The sequence below is a fragment of the Convolutriloba macropyga genome, chromosome 8 (assembly GCF_964194025.1).
Source record: "Convolutriloba macropyga chromosome 8, txConMacr16.3, whole genome shotgun sequence".
In the NCBI taxonomy this organism is placed as follows: domain Eukaryota; kingdom Metazoa; phylum Xenacoelomorpha; order Acoela; family Convolutidae; genus Convolutriloba; species Convolutriloba macropyga.
In genome coordinates this window covers 65,699,427-65,722,438 of record NC_134475.1, presented here as the reverse complement: position 1 = coordinate 65,722,438, position 23,012 = coordinate 65,699,427, and the positions used below count along the sequence as shown (strand labels likewise).

Below are 23,012 nucleotides of genomic sequence, written 5' to 3'. Positions count from 1 at the left end.
CGGCCCAATTTTGTCAGGTTCAAGCTTATTCTCAACGTGTTTCACAGCCAATAACGAACAAGATTATTAACATGCTTGTCAAGTTAAGTCTTGGTATGATATGAAATTGTACGGCGCGTACAAACCGGTTGACCCACAATCCGCAGCGGATGCTCGAGCGCATGAAATAATTGAAACAACATCTTTTCATAACGGTCAAAGATACGATGTCGGTATGCTGTGGGCTGATGACAACACCCAGCTCTCAATCAATTACTTTTCGTTACTGGTACAGCTTAAATTTCTCAAAAAGCGGCTCAAAAGAGACAAAACAATGAAGAAAAACTACGCTGAGACCATCAGTGATGACCTGGAAAAAAGCAACGTAATTACAGTCTCTGATGATTACATGGTCGAACAGTGCTCGGATGAAGAATGGTACCTACCTCATCATCTCGTAATCAACCCGAACAAACCGGGGAAAGTTTGTAGGGTATTAATTGGTCCAGCGAAGTTTCACGGTACCTCTTTGAAGAACTTTTTGCTCACTGGCTCCGACTTGCTGCAGAACTTAATCCATGTACTACTCAGGTTTCGTCAACATCAATTTGCCGTGTCCGCAGATATTGAGGTCATGGTCCTCCATGTTGGTGTCCCAGACCGTGACCAACCATCACTACATTTTTATATACGGGAGGACCCCACAACAAATGTCGTGGTGTATCAATACACGCGCCATATTTTTGGGGCTAAAGACTCACCCACTTGCGTTAACTATGCATTGCAACGCGCGGCCCGAGACAATATAGATCACTACACGGAAGCAACCAAAGCCGTCCTAGAAAACTTCTATTTGGACGATTATCTAGATTCGATGGATTCCCTCAGAGGGCTATCAATAGATCGAAGAAATTGAGGCTCCCTCTCCATCTAAGTGGGTTCAAGCTTACTAAGCTTGTATGCAATGTACCAAATCTGGCTGATCAAATTGATGGGTCACCGTAGTCCGCCGAACCAAGTCGCATCATATAAGGAGGCATCTTTGCAAGTGCACGGGTTAAAATGGGATCAAAGCAATGATACCCTAGTTGTGAGTCAAGATGCCTCCAGTACAGTAACTAAATCTTTACCACAAAGCTTGGTACTAAGCCTAGTGTCTAAAGTATTTGATCCCATTGGTCTAGTGGCACCATTTACCGTTGGTGCTCGATTGTTACTAAAGGACATCTGGCGTGTCCGCGGAAAGCATTGGGATAAAGAGCTAACAAAAGACACTGTAGAAAGGTTCCTCAAATGGAGTGCAGAACTACCCAAGCTTGCGGAAATCACAATACCGAGGAGCTGATACTCGGGAAACTTTGAACACCTGGAACTACACATAATTTGCGATATTTCACAAGAAGTCTTCAGTGGTGTTGCATTTCTCCGAGCTCAAAAAAAAATCCAGTTGGTCCCAAAAGGAGCTTGCGTTTGTCCTTGGTAAAGCCCGATTAGCACCTATGAAGGTGATGACAGTTCCGAAGCTGGAATTAAAGGCAGCGCTACTGGCCGCGCGATTGAAACAAGATATCTGTCAAGCTCTTACAGTGAAAGTCAATATGGTTTGCATGTGGAATGACAGCCCTACTGTCTTGCAATGGCTTACATTCACTACCAAGCACCCATTATTTGTTGCGAACCGTGTTGGCGAGATCATTGAACACAAAACCGTTGACGAATATAACCACGTTGACTCAAGTGATAACCCGGCAGAGGCCAGTACTCGTGATATATCTGCTGAGGTATTGCAATCAAGTAGTGAAGGGCCCGGAATTCCTAAGAACCAAGCAATTCCCGTTCAAACCAAGCATTGAAGTAGTTAATAGCATCAAAATCAATTTAGCAACCAAAGAAACTGATGATACTCACACATCATTGACCTCATCTGCATTTAAGGCAGTTAATTAACCGCTCGCATGAATGCTACCGCAATGTTGATCGCAGTATATTGATTGGATCCCAATGAACTTGACGAAGCCGAGCTTCATCTTCAGTATCTCGTTCAAGGAGAATCTTTTAATTCCCAAAAGAAAAGATCTCCTGGAAAACAAATACGGTAAACGGAGTAGCCGTATTACCCCCTTTTCCCTCTTTGTTGGACCAAATGGTCCATTCCGTTCGGCTGGCCGCATCAAATGGTTGGTCGAAGTTGATTATGATGTAACCCATCCTATCGTTCTTAACGCACGCCATATATTTGTAAAGATGTTTCTGCGGCACACCCACGTCAAAAATCACCATCAAGGCATTGACTATCTGCAGGTTAAAGTACAGGAACGTTATACCAACTTGAAGTTACAAACCTGACTGCATTCGATTGAATCCAACTTCATCTTTTGCAGAAACTTCTGCGCTTCCACTATTCAACCAATCTTGGCTGTCCTACCAATGGAAAGACTCGCATTTCAGTCTCGTCCCTTCACAAACACTGGTGTTGCCTACTTTGGCCCATTTTACGTTACTGTGCCAAGGACTACCGAGAAGAGGTGGGGTTTCGTCTTCACATGCTTAATTACTTGAGCCGTTCATGTTGAAATTGTTCCGTCCATGGACGCCAGTTCATGCGTAATGCGAGTGGAGCGGTTTGTCTCCCGTCAGGTGACACCAACAATTGTTCCGTCAATTGCAAAGGAACTAGGCGAAAATTTCGAGAAGTGGAATATCATCAATATTTCAGAGGAACTTGTCCATAAAGGTATTAAGGTGAAGTTCAACCCACCCAGTTGCCCACACCAAGGAGGCATCTAGGAGAGATTAGAAAGTAGTTTCAAGCGAATACTTAACACTATCCTTGTTACTCGTCGCCTCGCTGACGAAGTTTTAAACACTACCTTTTGCCTCGTGGAATACGCACTAAACTAAACGCACGCCCGTTAACGCCCGTAAGTGCCCACCCGTCCAACCTAGGCGCAATAACACCTAAACATTTTCTACTTGGTAACCAAGCAAACGCAATTCCGTCAGCTGTCGGTGTCGACGAGTTCGATCACCGTACGCGTTACGCCCGAGCACAGTCTTTCGATAACGCTATTTAATTTTGTTGGATCAAAGAGCACGTAGCGGCGCTGAACCGCCGTTTCAAGTGGTAAACGCTTACCGAGCAACACCTAAAGTCTGATGACTTGGTTTTGGTAGATCAAGAGACCAATCTTAGGGGTTATAACCCAACTGCTCGGATCACTAAACTCCGTTACGACTCAGACAGCGAAGCACGTTTCGCCGTCTTGCGCACGTCCACCGGATCGCTCGTCCGCCCGCTTTTAAAATTAGTACTCATTCTCCCAACATCTTCTTCTGGGCCGGAGGATGTTACAGAGTAATTAAAACGATCAGATGTAAGCGAGAGATTATTAGCTAAACAGATCTGAGTATTTGAGTACGGACTTAAATAATGAATAAAATATGCATAGAAACCGTTCCAATTTACGTATAATGCTCGGCAAAAGTTCGTTTAACATATTTTTATATAATCCTAATCGTAAGACCTATCAAGTAAGACAATATTTGTCTCAATAATTTTCGGGTTTTTGGATTCATCGGTACAAATTGATGACTGGCATTGAACTTATTCGTTATCAGACAAAATTGCGGCCAAATGAGCATCAAAAATTGCGGTCTAAAAAACCACTTGTCGCTATGTTCTTACCAATTTAAAAATATTGCCTCGTCGTTGTTATATGTTTTTTTGCATTATGAAAAAGTTTGAATTGAAGCCTTCAAAGCGGTAGACTCTCTCCTCAGCTACAATTACAAATGATATGAAAGTAAATAGACCATGAACTATCACAAGAAATTATTTGTTAGATTTCTTTGATTCTCCCATAGATCCTCAGTGAAGCTTGTCCTCAATAATAATAAGTGATAACGCAGCAGAATGACAGCAAATACCCGCAAACCCTCGAATTCTCTCTGAAAATGTGTTCAAACTCAAATTTCCCACTCCAAGTTAGCTGAAAGTCTTTACTCCGTCCAATTATTCGTATTTGGCCACCTTTATCACTGCTTTGTTACTGAAATGACGATATCTGTCAATGCCTTGAAGTATTAGCGACATTTATTTTTTCACCTGGGTGCTGATAATTTGTTACATCTGAAAACATTATTTTTCTAAGGAAGGCATCCCATCAACTGAATTTAATGATGAACTGTTCGAGTGTAATATTACAGCATACTTGAAAAAGCAAAATTACGAAAATTATTTTAATGTTTTTGTTGACTCGATTCGAAATGTGGAATATCATGTTTACAGATCTCAAAGCTATTTCAAACATAGGTTAAATCACAGTTTTATAAATCAAGTTATTATTTCTGCCCAATCGCCTATTGCCGATTTTAACGAGACGCCCCTGTCGGCTATTTTCTGTTAGAGTCCCCTCCAACCCCTTCCCTCCCTCACGTATTTTTTCAATTTTCCACCCCCTCACCCCATCGGCTGCGTGATCAGAACAACGCAAAGATATAACTAAATCATGGTCCGCAAATTTGCCCCCGATTTTGTTAGTGTAATTAATTTTTCTCATTCTAAAACAAGTAAAACAGTCAATTTTTGTCGATATCACTGATTTTTGTAAATTAGGAAAATTTTGGATAAGAATTGTCCTCAAAATTGACTCCTCAAATCTTAATACATAGGGAAATAAAAAATAGGAAATTACTTATGTAAGCTGGTAAGTACTGAACTACTCCTTGTAAGTGAAATTGATGGGCGATAACTTAGCGAAATTGGGCCAATAAAATTTAATCAACACCTCTTGCGATAACAGCAGTTAAATAAACTGCAAGTGTAATAAATTTTAATGCCCAATCGACAGTGGAAAAACACTTCAGCATTAGACTACGAGTTCATCACACTCTTTTATCGCCTTTGTTAATAAGCAAACAGTGGCGATAAAAGAGTGGTGATAAACTCGTAGTCTATTGATGGAAACAGTTTGATGAACTTGTAGTCTAAAGAACCAAACATGATCGCAATAGGCGTTGATTTAAAAAGTTACCACACGGTTGTTATCGCCCTCGAAGTTATCGTGATACCTCGGCTTCTCCTCGGATTTTGATAACTTCTCGGTGGCGATAACAACCGTGTGGTAATATTCATTACGGATACCTATCCGTTGTTCTGATCAAGTTGATTTTCTGGGAAAAGTAATTAAAAGGGTTTTCAGTCTTCAACCCCTTGTTGTATTTTGCAAGAAATAGTTTCTGAAGTGTAAAAAAGTAAGGCGGGGAAAATATGGGGTGGAAGCAGAAAATAATCCCTCTATCCACGATACGGGCTCATTTGAGGACTGGCTGGGTATCCCCCATAGTACGGGTACTGGGCGGGTGCCCCATAACCGCCGGGGGAGGGCATTCCATAAGGCATGCCGGGCCCGGGCATCATAGTCTGTGGATACCCGTATGGACTTGCACCAGGATACCCCATGGGTGGCTGTGGGTACGGCATGCCCATGGGAGCGGGTGCACCATAGCCCATGGGTTGTCCAGGATACGACCCATACCCCATCTGTCGCTTATCCGGGCTCAAATTGTTCTGCAGGTACTGATTGTATTTGTCGTACCAGTCGCTGTATCTCTTCTCAAAACTTCGTTTGGCGGCATTTCTGTCGTTGCCAGATGCCCGGCTGTGACTCGCGACAATTAATGTGGCCAGAAATATTAACTTCGGCATCTCCTAGGCGACAAAAATAGTTGAAAAAACACAGCCAAAGCCAGCTGAAGTCGTTAAACCGAAGCTAGTACTATAATGTGCAGACAAAAAATGAATGCAGCAGTTGGCTTCATGAATTCGAAATTATATCGCGGACTGAACTAATTAACAGACAATCTCAGTACTGAATCATGGATTTTCAATTCTGCATTTTTCTCTGCCCAGTACCATGGTCATATCATATTCTAGCGTTTTCATGATAAAAACAGAACGAAAAACAAACCTTTACTGACTTTTATCTGGGCCATTTTTAACTTAATAGTATGAAAATAACTTGCCGCCAAAAGGTGCATTCTGAAAAAGAGGTGCAATAAGCATGCAACCCCCACCCCCCCCCCCCCCGCTCCAAACTTTTATATTTTTACGCATTGATTTACTGTGTAACGGCACGGGTTCTGTAACAGGTGGTTGCATAACCTACTGGGGAGCGGGAGATCTATTAGTAGAATCCTCTTTAATGATATGAGTTGTAAGACAAACTTATACTTAAAAATTGATATCTTTGCGGTGCAATTTGAGAAAAGGAAAAAAAACGAAAAACTGGATCATTTCCGTTTATGTCCCCCCAGGTTAGTGGGTGCAAGTAGTATACTAAAATGCACGTATTGTCACGGGGGGGGGGACGTCCCCACCCGTGACAAATCGTGCGGTACATTTTTGAGGTCGAAAAATTTTGTCTCTCAATTTTGCCGGGGGACAAAAACTTGTATAATTTTTGTTAATTTTGTGCGGTGAGAAAAACTTGTGAAATTTTTGCCGAATTTGTTTGGTGGGCAAAAACTTACGATTTTTCCAGCTATTTTGTGCGGGGAATAAAAACTTGTTAAAATTTCACAGTTTTCTGGAATTATTGAAAAACTTGTGAAAATTTTGCAATTTTTGGGGGTCCCCTACGTTGGTTTTAAAATTTAAAAATTCTTAAACCTTATTTTAGTCAAAAAGACTATTCATGGGTTTTCAAAAGACAGAAAATTTAAAAACCTTTTTACTATTTCAATCTCTTCATAAGTTTTATGTAATATAACTACATTTAGACCAAAATGGAGTCAAATTTTGGTGGTTTTGATCCAACATCTGGTTTTGATCCAACATCTGGTTTTAATTTGATAGTTTTATTGCCCATTTGTTATCCCAGATTAGGGAGTGTGGGCAGATTAAAAAACCAATAAAATTTAAGTGCCAGGGCTCCAAATTGAGAATTATTGTGTCTGATAAGAAATTTGCAGCGTCCAAGGTGAAAAGGATGCAACTTTGCAGAAAATGAGAAGAAATATACGTATGAAATGGACAAAACAAATGCTCGAAACTATATGAAATGTTCCAAAAAAGTACTGAAAAACTGTTTGAAAATGTGCGGTAAAGCAATTCATATACCACAATTGTATGACGGGAGAGTTAAAAATCGAGAAAAAAATAGTGTATTTTTAGAGTAAAAATTGTTGTTTTTGAACAATTTTATGCAAGATACTTCCTCAAAAAGCAATTCCATTATGCACAAACTGTTTTGCATTGTAAATGACAACAAGTGCCGACCGGTAAATTGTGTAAAACAAGGTGTTTGAGGGACAATGCAAATGTGATCACGTAATATAGTGTAAAACTTGGGGAAAACTATAAAAATGACAAAATTTTAACGGGAAAACTGATGTCCGACTGAACCTTACTGCGTAACTTAGGCAAAATGATAGAATGAGCAGTCCATTTCCCTTAAATACTTAAGAAAACTAACTTCTATTTTTTGTGAATGATATTCTAATTTTTTCTTTACATTAATAAACAGTTTTCCTGTTCTGTTTTTGTTCTCCAAAAATCTTCATAGCACTAACAATAACTTAACTAAAGCTGTATGCCTACAGTGTTTATCAATTTTTATCTAATCTGCACTTGTTTTTTCCGACCTAAGATTGGTTGAAAGCTGACTGAAGATTAATTTTAGACTGGTCCATATGACAAAATATGTTTTTGATTTTTGCTTGCTTTGCAAGTTTTGGTCTAGGCTTTTGTGATTGGTTGGCCAATTGAGTTTTAGGAATTATTATGTCTACTACATGTGCCAACATATGTCTTTCACTTCCATAAGCAATTCAGTCTGGTCGTCTCAGCTTGTCTGATTGGTCAATCGGGTTTAGGCTTTATTACTCTCTTGCACATGTTTGAACACGTATTGTTTTATTATCAAAGACAAGGTGTGGTCTCTTTTATTACCATAAGCACTTCAGTGTGGTCGTCTCCGCTTCTCTGATTGGTCAGTCGAGTTTAGCCTTTATTATCGTCTTGCACATGTTTGAACACGTATTGTTTTATTATCAAAGACACGGTGTGGTCACAAGTTTGAGTTTGTATTTAAAAAGAAAGTAGTATGTCGTCGTCTCAAGATTACTTTGATTTTTATCACGATATTGCATGTTCAATAGATTGTGTATACTGTTTACTGTGTATGAGATAAAAGTGGAGTGGAAGCAAAAATTCAATTTCAAGTGGAACAATGTGCGCTGAGACAAAAAATAGAAAAAAATATTAGGCTATATAACACGGAACAAACAATACTATCAAAATAGTTTTCACACTAGAAGATCTCAGAAACAAAAGAAGCAATGTCTTTAAATGAGTATTAGAAGTTGATATCAAGCTTTCGTTTCTTTGGAGCAAAGCAAAGGCTCACTGGTGGCGTCTCGAGACTGCTGCTGGCAATTATGGAAACTTCCGCTACCTTGGGAGTTGAGGGAGTTGGCGTTGAGTCTGGTAGAGGAGAATTTGACCGACTTGTAATGTTTGGGCTTTCAGGGCTTTTTGGAATAAGCCAGAAACTATCAATAATTTCCAGGTTCCTCCAATAGCCCTCCTGATTTTCGTATAGAGGAATCTCTTTGATATCATAGTCGTAAAGAATTTTCCTAACATTTTCATCAATCGTCTCTGGATTGAAAACAAATTCTCTTACGTAGCCGGTAACATGATCGATCGTGTACTGTGCTCCTTTCATCAGCGCCTTTTCAAATCTGAATGATTTGATGTAGTCGAAAATTACAATTGGTAGCGCCATGTGGTTAATTGTAATCCACTCGTTGTCCCGCAACTCTTGTTTAACAATAACGACTTTCTCTATTTTGTAAGTTTCATATGCTGTTGTTCTCAAATCGGGATTGGCCTCTCCTCTTTCAGAATAATTGCCACCGGAGACATGTTCAAACTTTGAAGACAATGCTGCAATTAATGATTTGTTGTGGTAATTTGTCAGGTCGTGAAAACTTTTGGTCAGCTTTTCTATATAATCAAAAGATAAAACAATTTGTTCTAAGACTTAAGAATTTTGTATCAATCTTGTTTCGAGAATAATTAGATTGTTATCAATAGTGGAGAAAGACAAAAAGAAATGAGGAAAGACTGTGAAAAGAGTTTGCAAACAATTTTCAGTTTGTTGTAGAGCAAAGATTTGGATTTTGTGAGTAACCAAACAGTATGCAAGAATTGAAAGAAAGTGATTATTTGTGTTCAATTGTTTTTGCTACATGTTTAGGCGTGTTGCTTCTAAGAAAATCTCAAAAACATACTTGTCACTTATAGCATAATAGTTTTATATATTTGGTTTTTATCTTAGCCAATCAGAAAACAGCAATAACAATACTTGTCACGTAGAGCATAATAGCTGGATATATTTGGTTTTTATCTTAGCCAATCAAAATACAGCAAAATTTTGAAATTTAACCTTAGTTCTAGTAAGGCGAAAGGACACTGACTACACAGTATACGAATGCGTTGTTCTAAGTCTTATCATAACCAATTGGAGAATTCATGGACAAACAAAAACAACATGCAGTCAGCATTGCGGTGATTGGTTCTTAGTGTTTAAAACTATAAAATTCAAAACCCGATAAGTTAGTCTGTCGCTATTATTAGAATGACAAAATCTTATTCACTCTTTGTTTAGAGATTGTTAATAAAAAATGTTTTAGACTCTTCAGCGAAAAGCATTAAAAACTTTGTTGAGTTGCAGTTTGGTAAGTGAGAAAAAAAGACTTGGCATGCGTTTTGATCAACCAGTTCCTTGTAGAAACTGATTGGAAAACATTCACGACAAATACTTATCCATTTCTACATCTTATCCTGAAAAATCAGTAAGATTAAACTATTTCCTGGCAGCAAGTGAATATTTTAGTGAGTTGGACTGCTTTGATCATGATATTGCTCTAAAGTTGCGTCCATATGGAGGTCTAATTGGCATCGACAATTCATCTCTCGACAAGTATCTAAAAGTATCAAAAATTTTACGTTTGCACGCTATTTTACACGACGCAAGAGGTTTCATATACGAAATATATAACCAAGGACCTGGTTATTCTTATATGCTTCCGTGGAAAAGCAGCAACAGTTATAGCGGGCATTTGTCGGGAATATTATTTTGCTTATATATAAAGATTTTTCATCCGTCAATTTTTCACCTATTTGAATGCTGAGCGGTGTTAGACGTTGAAGGATTACGTCACAGAAAAAAAAATTTTTTTGTTAATAGTTTGGAATTTGTACTGAAGACTGCGTGTCATTTTTACCACCAACAAGTTATAGTGAGTTAACAGCTCAACAAAAGCAATATTTCAGTTGGTTGAGTAGAAATTTGCACGGTATTGATTGGGACATAGGAAATTATCCCTATATTTATCTAACACAAATAATTCAAAGCGTTCGCTTGCGGAATCCTAGTGCAATATTCTACGCTAAGGGAGCGGAAAAAGTTAAGTTTTTGTCAGAATTGCTTCAATGTCCTGTTATTGATCTGAATTCACTTGAGTGTCCTTCGATATCTGTGAACTATTTTACACAAAATTGTCAAAATCATTCAAAGGGCAAAAACATTTTCAACAAACATTGTGCAAAAGAAAAAGCCATTTTCTCTTTCAACTGGTTAACCATTGAGAGAGGAATTGACGAAAATGGAGACAGCGTTGTCACCGAGTTCAACAATTTGTGCCTTGATTACGGGGGACGGGAATCTGAGTCTTTCAATTTCCAAAGACGAAACCATAAAAACCGGAAATCAGTTTTTTCAGAGAAAAGTTAAATTGTTGCTGAATGAGGACGAAATTCGCTCATTCACTCATTTAGTGTATTATATTGAACCTTTTCTTCAGTGGAGAAAGCAGAATGTCAAAAAATCAACCCAGAGTCTGTCCTCCGAAACTCTTACTGATGTCGAAGCACCCGGTTGGTGAGGAAATTGACAAAAACGATCCTTCACTGCGAAAAGAGATTCAACTCTTGATGAAGGAAGAAAGAGTGCACAAAATCACAAAATTGTTCATTATAACAAAACTGAGAGACTCTCTGAGTGCTTCATGGTTCATATGAAAGACTTTCTAACTGAGTTTAATTGCTATGAGTTGTTTTATGTAATCTGATACCCAATTGATACTTTTTCAACAAGTTTTTATTTTTTGTTGAGATGGAAGGAGAAACAGTCGATCAAGTTGACGCTGTTGTAGAGGAAAATTATTTTGAAAAAGAAAGTAGCAGCAAATCGTCTTGGAAATTTTGTAACCAAACAACTTTGCCACGCTCGAAAGTTGTATTTTTGTGCAAATGTTTGTTATTTTACTACTAATATCACTTTGTATTGTGAAGTTAACCGTGTTAAAACCAAATTGTCAAGAAAGCTCAGTTTTAATGTCCAGATTGTCAAGTTTAGTTGGATACATTTTACTAAATCCAAGACTATGAATAAAATTATATCTACGCAAGATAGAGTCTTCATGGCCGTTGTAGGGCCCTCAGGTTGTGGCAAAACAGAGTTAATTTTCAAAATGTTGAGTGGAAACACATTTTACCCAAAATTTAACCACATTATAATTTTATATAGAGAAATGCAACAAATATACGTCAAAATGGAGCAGGAACTTGGAGTTATTTTCAAAAAGTATGCCAATTTAGAATTTTTGAATAACCTTGAAAACTCTCTCTTGATAATCGACAACTCGTGCAATGAAATTTAAAACGGCAAAAAATTTGTTAAGCTGGCCACTGCAGGGCGTCACAAAAAGATTAATGTTATTTACATAAAGCACAATCTTTATCAGCAGAGCAAGTGGTCTCGTACAATAGACTTGAACACATCCCACATCATTCTGTTCAAATCAGCCCGCGATATTCAACAAGGCGAATTTTTAGGCAGGCAGTTAAATTTTGTTGAATTTTTAAAACATTGCTATCAATTGGCAACGAAAGAACCATTTGGGCATTTGCTTATCGATCTTGATCCAAAAACTTCGGATTGTTTACGATACTGTTCAAATATTACTGAGCCAGGTCCTAGAGTGTTCTACCTTCCATCTGATAAAGCAGAAACAACCCCTCTAAACAATGAAAGAGAACAAATTATCTATACTGAAGCAAATGGTGCATTTGCAACCAAAAAAGTTAAGGAAATACCTGCGTAATTGTGATAGTGATGTTATACTGGTTCTATGTGAATGCCTTCACAATGTCTTGCTGGGTCATGTTAGAGTGAAAGTGAGAGACTTAGAAAAATACAGATACATATTTGAAATTGTTCTCAAGAAAAAGTCATCAATGGATAAACGACGAGCGCTTTTTCTAACAAAAACCGGTTTCGAATTGATTCAACTCATTATAAAATTTTGTTTCATCCATTTGAGTTAAACCATGTCAACTGCTGAAGAGTTTTTTTTGATTCCCAAAAATCAATCTTTGAAAGAGCAACCATATTCCTCACAAATTCTAAATGATCCCAGAGTTCAGCATAGAGGTGCTCAATTTTCGTTTTTGAACTGTATGCGACCAAATGAAAACACTAATAAAGAATACCAGGAAATTTTAGATACAAGGGAAACAACTGATCCCACTGAGTTGTCAAAAGTGAAAGCAGACAAAATTCTTCAAAATCTTAACGTTTAAGCGCCAGCGAAATTCACCAGGACGGAGAAAATAGTTAGCCTCATTAAAGAGTCAAAAAAAGTTGTTATAGACGAAAATGAAAATTTCATTGTTGACGGAACAGCAACAGGAATAAATGTCCCTATTTTTCTCTATGATTTGCAACAACCAACTAAAAAACTAAGTAATCCAGATTATTTTAAGATTCTTGAGGTTTTAAACATAAAAGAGGACTTGGTGATCAACAGAAATGCTAAAATTGCGATCCGGAAAAGAACTCAAAGAACTGCCAAACCAAAAAAGAAAAGGGAAACTATTTCGCCAAAAGGAATCAAGCACAAAGAAACCAGTCAATTACTTACAGAAGAATCCTCAGACGCCGGAAGTGGTTTCGAAACTTCGAAGGAAGACAGAACTCAGCAAGAGGAGAAGAACTGGGAGTCTTTCGACGAATGAGAAAAAATTGCTTGAGTTGAAATATAAGAAAGGTCCCGCAGCATATGGAAGCGTAAAAAATCTACAAAGAATCACAAACTTGAAACCAAGTAAAATGAAATTGTTCCTGGAGGTTTAAAATGCCCACACAAAGCATAAAAAATATAGAAAAAAATTTTCAACACTGAAGGTTATTGCCTACGATGTGAACAAAATTTGGTCGCTAGACTTGGCTCATGTGGATAAATTTCGAACAGTTAAAAACAAAGTGCGCCACAACAACAGCAGATGCGTTCAAGAAAAAGATAAGGAACAAGCGACCTAAAAAAGTGTGTGTAGATGCTGGTACAGAATTTAAGGGCTCTTTCAGCACTCTATGTCAGAAAAATGAAATCGAAGTTTATAAAACGTTCAGCGAGAAAAAATCAGCATTTGCGGAAACAAATATACGATCACTCAAGAATTTGATATACAAGTATTTAGAGGACAAATGGACATATTCGTATATTAATCAATTGCAGAGCTTTGTGCAAACCATAAACTCTAGAGTCAACAGAGTAACGAAAATGGCGCCGAATAAAGTGACAAAGAAAGACGTTCCTTACTTGATATCAATAATTTTTAATGATTCAGCAAATCTAGTTCGCCGACCAAAGTTTTACATTGGGGACTTTGTGCGAATATCAAAAGCGGATCTTCCTTTTAGAAAAGGATACAAGCAAACATTTACCAACGAAGTTTTTGAGATTTACGATATACCTACAACAAATCCTCCTACTTATAGTCTCATTGACGCATCCCAGGAGCCATTCAAGGGAAAATTTTATGAATTAGAGTTGGTCAAAGTTAGATACAACAGTAGTGAAATAACAAAACATGAATGAATTCACGGTTCACTTAGTTTCATCAGCCTCTATGAATATTTTTCCTCAAAACACTTTGTCCTCATTCAAAAATTATTTCAATGAAGAAATTAATTTGGAGGGGGATTGGCGAGTTGCACTAAGTGAAATTATCTTCCGGGCAAAAATAAATCAAGTGAACAAAAGTGATTTAAAGATATTTTCTTCTGAAGGCCTTAAGTTTTATGAAAAAAGTATTCCATTTGATGCTGTCTCCAGACCATACGGTGGAGAACGAGCAATTATTGGAACTGGTTCCTATGAAAACCGTGACCATCTTTTGAGATCCTTAAAAACAGCTACTGGATTGCCTCATTTTGACTTTCAATTTAACAAATTCAACGGAGTTTTATTCCTCTTTTTTGGTAAAAACGAATGAATTACTTTTCCAGATAAAGAAATTCCAAGCATACTCGGTTTCAACGGTATTCACGATGGGTCTGGTTATCATATTGGATACAAGATGTTGGACACTTTTGAAAATCTGACAACGGCTGATGACGAAGAAAAAAATTTTTATTGGCGATTATCCTTTTGATTTGTCTGCAGGGAAGCAACTGATTTTTATTTACGTTAACATTATTGAGTATCAATACGTAGGTGATACTAAAGCTCCTCTTATTCGAGTCATTGATTCAAAACAACGCCTGAAAAACAGTAGCCCCTGCGAAATAGAGCCAACGCACAGAATTGTCTTCAGCAACCTGGAATACAAAAAGTTATTATCAAAAAATTTTCAGTCAATTGAAATTCAATTGCGGACAGAAACTGGAGAATTAGTTCCATTCGCTGGAACAGGAAAAGTTATTTTGACTTTAAATTTTAAAAAATTCGACTAAATGGAAGCCTACTATCAACAGCAATCGGTGTCACCATACTTTTCAGGACACTATCGTCAACGAGGAAGCGGTTTTGGGGCTTTAGCAGCAGGTATTGGCAGAGCAGCATTACTGATTGCAAGAAAATTTCTTTGGCTTGTAGCCAAAAAGATTTGACGTGAATTAATTGTTCAAGCAGCTCCTGAGCTTATAGAGGTTGTTACAAAGAAAAACTCTCCAAAACAAGCATTAAAATCGACTGTGCAAAAAACTGTGAGAAAACAAGTGGGCGGATCAAAAAGAATACGTAAATTAAAAACCAACGGTGAAAACCCAAAACAAGGCATTCGTAAGAAGAAGCCCTTGACGAGAAGTCGGTCAAATTTCTTTTCTAAAGTTCAAAATAATTACTAATTTACTGCCCGCAGAGGCAACACCCACCACACTTGATTTGTTTGAAAAACAGTCTCTGTTTATTACTTTTGACAATGCTTTTACTCAAAAAGTCGGACCATCTTATTCACCGCACGGTCCAATGCTTGAGTTTGAAGTTTTGGGCGATAGAAACAATTTCATAGATTTACAGAAACTTCTCCTCGAAATTAAATGTAAAATCTCCCGAAACAATGACGGCGATTTAAGAACAGGAACTGATGCTACAAATACAGACGCGCCATACGTTAGCAACAACGCATTACATTCTTTATTTTCAGAATGCACTGTATCTGCTAACGGTGTTAAAATTTCCAATACAAACGTAAATTATGCTCACAGAGCATTCATTGAAACAGAATTTTCTTCAAGAAAAACTGCAAAAAACACATGGCTAGTTTGTCAGGGATATTATTACGAGGAAGAGCCAGCTAAAATTGATGGCGCCGATGGTCGCGCGGACGACGTAGCGGCCAGAAAAGCTCTTGTTGCTAATTCCCAGGAAAACTATTTTTTGGAAAGGCGGCGAGTGATATTTTAACTTGTGATAAACACTTACTTAGTGGTGTTACTCTGCGAATTTCATTTAGAAGGTCTACAAATGATTTTGCTGTAATTTCAGAGTCAAACAAACATTACAAAGTCAAAATAATTGAAGCTTATCTCTACGTTAGAAAAATGACAATAGCGGATCATGTTTTGACGGCGATTGAGAAAACTCTACTAAAAACACCTGCCGTGTATCGCTATACAGAAGTATTGCCGCGAACTTTTTCAGCTACAACTGGAATAAGAAGTTGGAGCCATGAGGATTTTTTCTCGAAAGAACCTGTACGGCGTATGATAATTGCAATGGCAACAAATCAAGCATACCTCGGAACTAATCGCACAAATCCCTTACACTACCAGAAATTCAACTTGAGCCAAATTGTTGTTTATCGAAATGGTCAACCTATTGTTGGAACTCCTGTCTCAACAAATTTCAACCACCGCATTTATTTCAATACTCTTGAAGCCCTAGATTTTCTTGACAAAGGTGGGCATGGCATAACTCTGGACAATTATCCCAATCACTTTATTCTAGCTTTTGATTTAACATCAACGCAAGAAGCTTCTCATGATTTCATTCATCCAGAACTTACAAATTGCTCAATTTCAGTTCAACTTACATTTGACGGAGCATTGGCAGCCAACGTAGAAATTCTATTTCTGGGTGAAAGAAGCTCAACATTCTATGTTAATTCGGAACGAAAGGTGAAAAAAACTCGATTATCACCTACCCCAGAGATGGATAGTGATGAAATACGCTATTTGCTGGGAAAATGTATTCATTTGAAGCATTATTTTTATGGAGTTTTTGCCGCGGACAATTTCCCAAAGTTAACAAGAGAAGGATTTATCATAGTCAATGCTTCACCGTCGCAACATGCAGGAAGTCATTGGATGGTTCTTTTGCTTCACAAAAACAAAGTTTATTTGGCAGATCCGCTTGGAACCCCGATACAAAACTACCAATTATTGTATTGCCGACTGTTAAAATTTTACAATGAAGTAACTCAAATACTCAAACTTAAGCCAGTTCAAAATCAAAATTCAAAACTTTTTGGACTTTTTTGCATTTTTATTGCACATGTGATGTTTGGTTATGAATATCTTTTGATGTTGAATATGAACGATAATGATTTGATACATTTTGCTAACCATATGCTCTAACATTTTTTATTAACTTTTTTTGCTCAGTTCTTTCTTCAAAGACAAGAGAACAAGACAATTGTTAATTAAAATATTTCGATTCCATATTAAAATTTATCAAAATCAAACTATTATCAAGATGCAAACAAACATAGCCACTATTTAATATATCAAGTATTTTGGAAAGCTCACCGTACATACCACCATTATAAATACTATAAAATCTATCAATAGTGCAAGTAGGTAAAAAGTCAGTTTGCGTTTGGAAATCCTGTGTCATTAGCATGTTTACATTTGGTAATTTTTTCTTAGAAACTGAAACAGCTAGATTGTGCTGATCGTTGTAACTGACTGCGTCTTGAAGTTTTTCCATCACTTCGCCATAATGCACTATGTGAGAAAACCCCCGAATGAGCAATTGAAAACAAGTGAAGAGACATGGTATTGTTTATGGTTTAGAAGAAGTATCCTTGAAGGACTGCGGTAATTGATCAACAGCAGCAATGACATGGTAAGGAAATTGTTGTATTTTGCAATGATCTTCATTTTTGTGCTGGCTGTATGCGAAGTTTTTTGTAAGATTAGAATCAAATTGGGGCTCACTATTGCCAATAAAATATCGAAAAAGTTTTTGGAATTGTCGAAGATATTCAGGTGTACGCTCAAACATTGCTTCAACCATTTTCATTTGCTATTTAATTCTCTTTATCACTCTCTGAGGCTTTTTTTTGATTTTTTGAATCTGCAGCTACGATTTTGACCATTTGTTTCTAAACTGGAACCAGGCTGTAACTTTCTTTTTGCCAGAGCTGCTCTGATCGTTCGCAAATTTTGAGAGAGCTATTCTTCTAATAGCATCTATATTTTCTCCCACTTGCTCCAATTCCTGCATAGAGAGAGTGAGTTTTTGGTTGAAACGAAATTCGTTGTCTCCGTTCTCTTTTTTGAAAAGTTTCAGCGATATAGAAGTTCCAGTATTATCATATGTTTTCAGACAGGCAACTACATATCGTTTTTCAGAACGCGCTATATTGTGATAAAAATCAAAGTAATCTTGAGACGACGACATACTACTTTCTTTTTAAATACAAACTCAAACTTGTGACCACACCGTGTCTTTGATAATAAAACAGTACGTGTTCAAACATGTGCAAGACGATAATAAAGGCTAAACTCGAGTGACCAATCAGAGAAGCGGAGACCACCACACTGAATTGCTTATAGAAATGAAAGACATATGTTGGCACATGTAGTAGACATAATAATTCCTAAAACTCGGCCAACCAATCACAAAAACCTTGACCAAATTTTGCAAAACAAACAAAAATCAAAAACATATATTGACATATGCACCAGGCTAAAATTAATCTTCAGTCAGCTTTCAACCAATCACAGGTCGGAAAAAACAAGTGCAGATTAGATAAAAATTGATAAACTCTGTAGAAATACAGCTTTATTTAAGTTATTGTTAGTGCTATGAAGATTTTTGGAGAACAAAAACAGAACAGGAAAACTGTTTATTAATGTAGAGAAAAAATTAGAATATCATTCACAAAAAATAAAAGTTAGTTTTCTTTAGTATTTAAGGGAAATGGACTGCTCATTCTATCATTTTGCCTAAGTTACGCAGTAAGGTTCAGTCGGACATCAGCTTTCCCGTTAAAATTTTGTCATTTTTATAGTTTTCCACAAGTTTTACATTATATTACGTGATCACATTTGCATTGTCCCTCAAACACCTTGTTTCACACAATTTACCGGTCGGCACTTGTTGTCATTTTCAATGCAAAACAGTTTGTGCATAATGGAATTGCTTTTTGAGGAAGTATTTTGCATAAAATTGTTCAAAAACAACAATTTTTACTCTAAAAATACACTAATTTTTTCTCCATTTTTAACTCTTCCGTCATACAGTTGTGGTATATGAATTGCTTTACCGCACATTTTCAAACACTTTTTCAGTACTTTTTTGGAACATTTCATATAGTTTCGAGCATTTGTTTTGTCCATTTCATACGTATATTTCTTCTCATTTTCTGCAAAGTTGCATCCTTTTCACCTCGGACGCTGCAAATTTCTTATCAGACACAATAATTCTCAATTTGGAGCCCTGGCACTTAAATTTTATTGGTTTTTTATCTGCCCACACTCCCTAATCTGGGATAACAAATGGGCAATAAAACTATCAAATTAAAACCAGATGTTGGATCAAAACCAGATGTTGGATCAAAACCACCAAAATTTGACTCCATTTTGGTTTAAAGTATTTAAGTTTTTTTAAGCTTAGTTTTTTTAAGTATTTAAGGGAAATAGACTGCTCATTCTATCATTTTGCCTAAGTTACGCAGTAAGGTTCAGTCGGACATCAGTTTTTCCCGTTGAAATTTTGTCATTTTTATAGTTTTCCCCAAGTTTTACACTATATTACGTGATCACATTTGCATTGTCCCTCAAACACCTTGTTTTACACAATTTACTGGTCGGCACTTGGAATTGCCGGTCGGCACATCAATTTACCGGTCGGCAATCTCGTCATAAAACTTATGACGAGATTGAAATAATGAAAAGTTTAGTAAATTTTCTGTCTTTTGAAAACCCATGAATAGTCTTTTTGACTAAAAAAGGGTTTAAGAATTTTTAAATTTTAAAACCAACTTAAGGGACCCCCAAAAATTGCAAAATTTTCACAAGTTTTTCAATAATTCCAGAAAACTGTGAAATTTTAACAAGTTTTTATTCCCCGCACAAAATAGCTGGAAAAATCGTAAGTTTTTGCCCACCGAACAAATTCGACAAAAATTTCACAAGTTTTTCTCACCGCACAAAATTGACAAAAATTTTGCAAGTTTTTGTCCCCCACAAATTTGAGAAAATTTTACAAGTTTTTGTCCCCGGCACAAATCGAGAAAATTTTTTTTTTGTCCCCCGGCAAAATTGAGAGACAAAATTTTTCGACCTCAAAAATGTACCGCACGATTTGTCACGGGTGGGGACGTCCCCACCCGTGACAAAACGTTATGCACGATTTGTCACGGGGGGGGACGTCCCCCCCCCGTGACAATACGTGCATTTTAGTATACTACTGGTGCATATTAGTTGCATCCCCCAGACGCACGTGCCATATTTTATCTGAATGATTTACTATGCAATGACACGCGCTCTGTACTAGGGGTGCATGGCGAACTGGTGGGGGGGGGCACAAACGGAAAATATCTGAAAAACTGTTCAAAGAATAAAACAACGATATATTTAATTAATGAAAAAGTCAGTGATGGAAAAAGAGAAAAAATGGAAAAGAGAAAAGAGAATATTCGATTATTTAACCCCTCGTATCATATTTCAGACGCTTTTATTTTTGTTCAAATCCTGATAATCTGAAATAATGATACAGAATGAATATTTTGAATAAATAAATAAAGCTTACCATTTAAGAGCCGATTATCAAAGCTATTTAACAATGTTTTGAGTCAGCTTTTGAGCATTGTATAATAAAAACGAAAGATTGTCATTTTCCACGAGATTTCAATACAGCAGTGGCCTAAATACAGGAGTTAAATTTTAGTTCTAGAATTATGAATAAATTCTGACCCGTATAAATTTCTATCAGTGCAATAACGTCCTCACGTTTTAAATTATAAATGTGCTTTTGAAATGGCTAACTGGTGATGAAATTTCAGCCTTTGTTCAGCGTGTAAAATGGCTACAAATGCGCACTAAAAAATAAACTGAAAATAAACTGTGAAATTGCCTGAAAATTTTGAGTAAAACTAGTGTAAAACTAATATTGGAAGCATCGGGTCTTTTTTACGACTCGAAGAAGAGTATTTATATCCTACAAAGTTTTGCGACAAAGAGTTTTTGTACTTCTGTTTTATAAAGCTGACTTTTGTTTTCAACAATAACAGTAAATTATTTTGTTAATGTACAGTTATTAAGAACTACTGGTTATATTGAAGAGCAAAAAGTTATTTCGCAGTTAGGATGCTATAACAGTCTATCTTCCCTATCCAAGCTACAGCCGCCACCCCCCCCCCTACCTACCCGCCCACCTCTTCCCACTCCCACTTACTTACACCCCTGTACTTACCTCACCAACCTGCCTGTCATGTAACTAAGTCCCCCTAAATTATCTATCCCCCACCTATTTATTATCTCCGACACATACCGCTACCCCCAGTTAACGAATATAAAAAAGATGGAAACACACTCTTTAATGTTTGAAGTGGTCATTAAGATTCCGGGTTCGAGAGTCGCCACAAAAACTGATCTGAGAGAAATTAAAAAATAAAGGCCAACATTGTTCCACATGAATAGCATAACATCAATAACCATTCCTTACTCCAAGCTAAGCAGAAAGTCTGCCCAGGACGAGATCTGCAACCGGGGACAGATAATGGCCACACCGACTTGGGTCGAGGACAGGGGGCGCGGTGTAACCCATCTCAATGGTCTGGAAAAACTTTGGTCGTGCCCTCCGTCTGACCATTAGAATTTCTGTTCTTTCTGATCACCACCCAAAATTCGACCTGTTTTGTCAAGTCAATACCAACATTTCACTCTTTTTATGCTTAGGCCGATACCCACTTTTCGGTCTGTTGGTTCTGGAATAAAGCCATATTCAAAGCCCAGATCTCCAACCAAACGAAGAGCCGTTCTGAAGCAAAATTTAAAAACCTTTGCTAAATTGACTTTTTTCAAAATAACATTCAATCATTGGTAACCTACGCCTATATTTATATGACTATACTACCTCATCAAAACAGTTTCTTAAGTTCGCAATGACTTCTAAAATGACAAATTTTTTCACCAAATAATTTTTTTTGCGTTTTCATTTCTGGTTCAACAAAATTGAAGGAATACAATAAAATTTCTATTTGATGCTTTTATTGGGTCAGACATCTTTAATTGGGTCTGATCAATGGCCTGACTCAGTGTTTGGTTGTTCTGGCTTATGTTCTGGCCAAAACACTGGCCTTAGGTCTGTTCGACCTGTCCAAAATTCGGGGCAAATCTGTTCGTTCTGATCGATGGAGACCAAAGTATTTTTGGCCTACCCAAGGGTAGCCAAAGTGTGTTCGGTCTGGTTAAAATCTATTGCGGGGTATGATCGTTTTGCAACCCCCAGCCCAAAAACCAAGTCTGTCTGGCCAATACCTGTTTTGGGTTGATGACCTCATCCTGGTTATTCATGTCATGCCGCTTTACAAGGAAGTGGTGGCCACAATATCCTAAATAGAGTTCTGTAGATTTTGTTTTTGAATAGTAATCATGTAAATCGAGGCAACATAGACAAATGGCTCGAATTTTATTTTTACTCAGAAATAATTTGATCGTCTTTAATTTTTAGGAAATGTCATTACTACCATACTTAAAAAATACAACCGGTTGCTTTATGGAAACGGATTCCGCTTCAAATGCTTATATGTTTTTAATCTTATGAATAAGGATGTAAAACTACTTTATGTCGCGGTCTTAAAACAACTTTACACCCGATGTAACGGCTGCTCTCCTTGTGTTTCACAAAGAAAGTTTTACACCGCCCAGTTCGTTCTGAGTGCTTACAAAATCTGTCCAGATACTTCGTTTATGCAGTTTGCTTTTGTAACTGTATATCCGTTCTGCTGTACTTAACGTTGCATTAACTAATTTAACTAACTTAGTTTTGGATTGTTTTGTCAATTGAACTGGGTCCACAGATCACACAATACGGGATTTCTATATGTTTACCAGTTCAATGGTTTTGATGAAAAAATCTGAGGCAAAAATATATGCCTGAGAAGTGATATGAAGAATTGGTTTCTAACTTAAACCTAGGTGTTTGTGTTGCAATTTTTGCAGAGTATTCACGAGTTGAAGATTGGAAATCAGGACACAGAAAATTTAATTCACTGTTCGAGACATTTTCGATACAAGACACAATATTAGATAAAATATTGCTCAAGACAAATTTATGGTATCAAGACATAGTATCAATTTAACAATTATACTGCTCAAGTGTTTGGTTTTGACACGATGCAGTAACAAATATACTGCTCAAGTCTATATTATTTCAACAATCTTTTTGCTGAGTTTATGTGCTAGCTCTAGTTGCCAGGCTGGGAAAAACAACTTGTGAGTTGTTTT

General features: G+C 37.1%; 2 protein-coding genes across 2 annotated transcripts in view; both read right to left on the bottom strand.

The window, feature by feature from the left end:
• The window catches only part of LOC142345141 (uncharacterized), a 32,263-nt gene extending 27,499 nt beyond the window's left edge, over nucleotides 1-4,764 (bottom strand). Inside the window, exons 1-2 of the mRNA XM_075397229.1 lie at nucleotides 4,674-4,764; nucleotides 3,907-4,108 (exon numbers count right to left, since the gene is read on the bottom strand). The gene's annotated coding sequence lies outside the window, so the exon portion shown is untranslated. The remainder of the gene's footprint in view (nucleotides 1-3,906; nucleotides 4,109-4,673) is intronic.
• A 440-nt stretch (nucleotides 4,765-5,204) lies between these two features.
• LOC142344280 (uncharacterized) lies at nucleotides 5,205-20,421 on the bottom strand. Its single transcript, XM_075395863.1, has 2 exons — nucleotides 20,314-20,421; nucleotides 5,205-5,689 (listed from the first exon to the last, which is right to left on the bottom strand). Exons 1-2 carry the CDS (start codon nucleotides 20,314-20,316, stop codon nucleotides 5,276-5,278), a joined length of 417 nt encoding a protein of 138 aa, XP_075251978.1. The 5' UTR covers nucleotides 20,317-20,421; the 3' UTR covers nucleotides 5,205-5,275.
• Nucleotides 20,422-23,012: the final 2,591 nt, after the last annotated feature.